General features: G+C 35.6%; 1 protein-coding gene across 1 annotated transcript; it reads left to right on the forward strand.

Moving 5' to 3' along the window:
• The first annotated feature begins 2,644 nt into the window (after window positions 1–2,644).
• LOC110862917 lies at window positions 2,645–3,732 on the forward strand. Its single transcript, XM_022112128.2, has 6 exons — window positions 2,645–2,809; window positions 2,878–3,027; window positions 3,102–3,260; window positions 3,319–3,402; window positions 3,464–3,505; window positions 3,596–3,732. Exons 1-6 carry the CDS (start codon window positions 2,764–2,766, stop codon window positions 3,655–3,657), a joined length of 543 nt encoding a protein of 180 aa, XP_021967820.1. The 5' UTR covers window positions 2,645–2,763; the 3' UTR covers window positions 3,658–3,732.
• The last annotated feature ends 535 nt before the right edge of the window (window positions 3,733–4,267 follow it).

A 4,267-nucleotide genomic window follows, 5' to 3' on the forward strand; every position in this document is an offset into this window, starting at 1 on the left:
ATAGAGACGCGGCTAAATTTTGCTTTGGTTATAATTTGGATTTCAAATTTCAAATTTTGAAACAATATAAGTTCAGCTTACACAATTTGAGTAATGATTTTCCAGTTTAAGCAATTAACAAACGATTCTATAAGTATACCGGTAGATTTTCTAAGGCTGAGAGGCTGGGAATACAGAGACGTTATGCGAAGCCATAATTTGAGACCCGGCTAAAATTTTGAAATCTTGGTCCCTAGACCCGGCTATATTTGGAGACCGGCTATAATTAGAATAGGGCTATAAATAGAGGTTTTACGGTAATCAGGGCTATAAATAGAGGTTTTACGGTAATCAGGGCTAGACAAAAACGGTGATTTATATATTAAAAAAACAGGGACGGAGTTTTCTTGGGTTTTATTCTACGTGGGGAATGTAACATTTATGTACAATGAGGTTTTAATGTCATGCTGCAATGGTAAATGTTGCAAAATGGTAGGAACCCTACCATTTTGCAAAATTCGCAAAATTTTGCAAAATTTGTTTTATATGTACAAGATTTGTGATTGAGATTTTTATTTACTTATTATTATCACAACTGGTGGAAAAGTGATGACTGAATTTTTAAAATAATTTCAAAGAGTTCGAAATTTCTGTTACAAATGGAAATCTGCGAATTTTTCCAATTGCACAATTTTCCAATTGTTGCGTTACGTTCACCCTGTATGATTTATTGTACACACATGTGTACGAACTGTTACGCAAAGAACTTGATTACTAAGTTGAATGTATATTTGAATGTCATTTTGTATGAAATGAATGTATGAGATGATTGTAAAGGCAGACGCCATATCAATCTTGAATAAATACCTACCTACTAAGTTGAACCGACGTCACAAACTGTTTATTACATTACATTTTATGCATGTAAAACCCCTGTAAAATCCCAATAGCAGAGTAAACTCCTGTGATTTTACTATAAATATTTGTATTATGGTTTGGTTTTTCAAGGAGACATTTTTTACATGTAATTCATGTTGCCGGAAAGTACTCATTTTAAAAGTCAAACTATAATATCTTGCATACTTGCCTTATTCCTAACTCATTTCCGAACTGGGAATATATTTTTTAAATAGGTGCACATCATTTGGACAAATCGCAAATTTGGAAGTGTGCCTACCTCTGCTTGGATATGGTCGAACTAGATTATTGCATATTATCGTTTTGCACAGCTTTAGCAGCTTTCCTGCTTCCATGCAAGGCACCCCTTCTTAGCGCCCTGGTTTGCCAAAATGGCCACTTGGATTTTCTCAGTTTCGCGGAACGATTAATCTTCGTTATTTTTGAATTTCTCAATATGGCCACCATCGTCGTGGGGGCAGGTTATCACGCCGTGGCCACCCTTGTGCCATGTATTTGCTTCTTATCCGCAGAATTGGCAAAGTTTAAAGATATTTCTCTAGGAATTTCGGATTACAGGAAATTGCAAGTACTTGAGAAAATCATCAACTCTGTCATCCGGGAAAGGATATTTGCGGTCTTTGGGTACTTTCTGCCCTTTGCGCAGTTCATATTTTGTTTTGTCGGCATTAAAATTTTGCACGCTCCGGAGGCAAATGGGGCTCGAGCTGCTGTGTTCATCGTTACGTACGTGGGGTTACTGAACGTATCTCTGTTAACATTTTCCATGGCAGGAATTGTAATTCGGGTTAGCACCAAGTGGGTATTGGGGTACAAGAAAAGAAGCAAGTCTTCCGTGACTAAGCGGATGTGCAGGTCGTTGACCTCATTGAAGATCCAATTTGGGAATAATTTTGTCGAACCGACGACACCTTTGGTGATTCAGGAATTCTGCATTCGGCAAACTACTACCCTTCTACTTTTGTCGAAATGAACATCTGGAATTTATTGAGAGCTTGAAAAATTTAGTTTAATTGCTTTTACCCATATTTTATTAGAAGCTTTGCCATGCATATATATTAAGAAATAGTATATATTTTTGTAAAAGCGTGTCATCTAGATAACGATTATTGTACATCAGTCTCTTGTTTTCTTGGTTGACTTTCCTACTATTGTCTACGGCGCAGTCTACATGTAGCAATGTCATCAAGATGAAAAAAGAATTTACATGACAAAAAAAGTTTGCACTTATTGAGCAGGATAGTTGTTTAATTGTTGTCGTATCTAAGTTAATAAATAGGTGGACATTTGCACATTGTTCAATTTTAAGTCTAGCAAGAAACACTGTCTAACAATGCAAGATAATATACAAATAAATACGAATTTGCCTTTGTTAGCCGTTACAACTAAGAAATTTAAAATAGACTCCAACTAAACTGTACGAGGGATTGCTTACCAAAAATTAAGGAGACATTTATCGAAAGAAAATGTCACGTGATGCCTTCTTTCTTTCTGCCTTCTGTTGCATGCCTATGCAATTATGTATCATACATTAGATGGACACCGTCATTAGAGTTACTAATAATACTAATTTAGTATTATTCGTGGAAAATGTTACCAGACCAAGAGTCCATTTATTTCTTTCCAATAAGTTCAGTCATTAGTGGACTATACAAGAATCTCGATTTATGTTAAGTGCTAATCTCATTAGGGAGAAAATACCAGTTACTACATACATACTCTGTAATATCGTACCACAATTTGCATATGTACCTGCTTAAAAGCTAAAAATTAACTGCATTATGTCCATATTTCTCAGCCCACTAGCACTTTAAAGAATTCCGCAAAATTTCGCATTTTTTAACACAAACCCAGCCCATTTCAATCATGTTGTCTGCAACGGTTATATTTTTGGTTGCTCTATTTTCACGCGGTAAATCATGCTTAAAAGTACTTTTAAAACTCTTAATACTTTTTTTGAAAGTTACATTTTATTTGTAGCTCGTTGTGAATCGAATGTTTACCAGTATCAAAATTCAGCCCAGCATTCATCAGAACATCATTCCGAGCACCATTCCGAACATCATTCTGAATTTCATAATCAGAACAGTTTTCAGCAAACAAATTCTGGACCGATGGGAAATAATCTGGGTAAACTTCTGACAAATAATTATCTGTAAACCACTAACTTCATTCGTAAAACACTCTTCAAAACCAATTCTTAGCCGGATTTCAACCTCCATTTCAACCTGGGCCAGTCAGCATGATAAATCCGGGAATGTTTCCAACCCAGCAGAACCAAATGAGTGGTCAATTTCAGCAGCAAAATTTCCAACAACAGCAGCCAATTCTAAATCAACCTGTGCAAATCCAGCCAAGTTTAGGTTAGCCTTTGCAAAAAATAATTACAAAGTTTTTTGTACAAATTTCCATTGTACGTAGCTCCCCCTCAATCAACGGGTGGTTCGAATGCTCAAGGTAGTAATGATCAAGCAACAACTTTAAAGTTGGGTGGAGCATCTCCAGGTGTGCAAATTTTATTTGGAAAGTATAACGTTCAAAATTAACAATTATAAGTTTTATTCAGACGCCCTAGGGAAATTAACAGATGCCTTAAAATCTGCTGGAGGTATAAATAATTATTTAAATCTTAAAGTTAAAGTCTCAAACAATAATTTCTATCCGGTTTATGTATTAAATCGTTCATGATTTTTATTAGTTGGAAGCGTGCAAATAGTGAATCAAAACCAAAACGTGCCACAAAATAGTGTGGTTGGATAGCGAATTGAGATATGTAAACACCAGCATGAACAAGGATAATTTCATCATACACCACGATTAAATATTATTATTATTATTGATACATAATTTAATTATGAAGACGGAAAGATTTATTTATATGTTCGCGTGGAATAAATTATGTGCTGTCTGTGCATAGTATATTTATAGTTATATGTACATACTAGGGTTGCCGCGGGTAACGGGTCGGGTACCCGTTACCCGCATACCCGCACGATTCTTGCGGGTACCCGTCATCTGCGGGTAGCGAGAACTACCCGCACGGGTAACGGGTAGTTCTTTTTTTATTTAATTTTCGACATAAATTAGTTCATAAAGAAACTTAGAAGCAAGTTAGTCCTTTTAGCCACAATGGGTCAATTTATTATTTATCCATTTCAAAATTTGTTATTTGCCAGCAACTAATAATTATGGCGAGCATGTCTTTTCGGAAGCCACAGAGGCCTACGGCAGCCTCAAATGCTTCTCACATCCAGAAAATGCGGAGAAATTATTGTTAGTCAAGTATAATTTGCCTCCTCTAAAATATCAGTAATACTTTGACTTGTATTTGTGTGAATTTATTTGAGACTCACGAGATTTTAATTTGTGC

Source organism: Folsomia candida, unplaced genomic scaffold, assembly GCF_002217175.1.
Source record: "Folsomia candida strain VU population unplaced genomic scaffold, ASM221717v1 Fcan01_Sc079, whole genome shotgun sequence".
Lineage (NCBI taxonomy): Eukaryota > Metazoa > Arthropoda > Collembola > Entomobryomorpha > Isotomidae > Folsomia > Folsomia candida.

What these genes read in the sequence shown, in the direction of transcription:
- LOC110862917 (XM_022112128.2), top strand. Translation starts at nt 2,764, where the DNA reads ATGTTGTCTGCAACGGTTATATTTTTGGTTGCTCTATTTTCACGCG. An exon ending in GGTTGCTCTATTTTCACGCG is followed by an intron (nt 2,810 to 2,877) that starts GTAAATCATGCT and finishes TTTTATTTGTAG; the next exon opens with CTCGTTGTGAATCGAATGTT. An exon ending in TGCCTTAAAATCTGCTGGAG is followed by an intron (nt 3,506 to 3,595) that starts GTATAAATAATT and finishes GATTTTTATTAG; the next exon opens with TTGGAAGCGTGCAAATAGTG.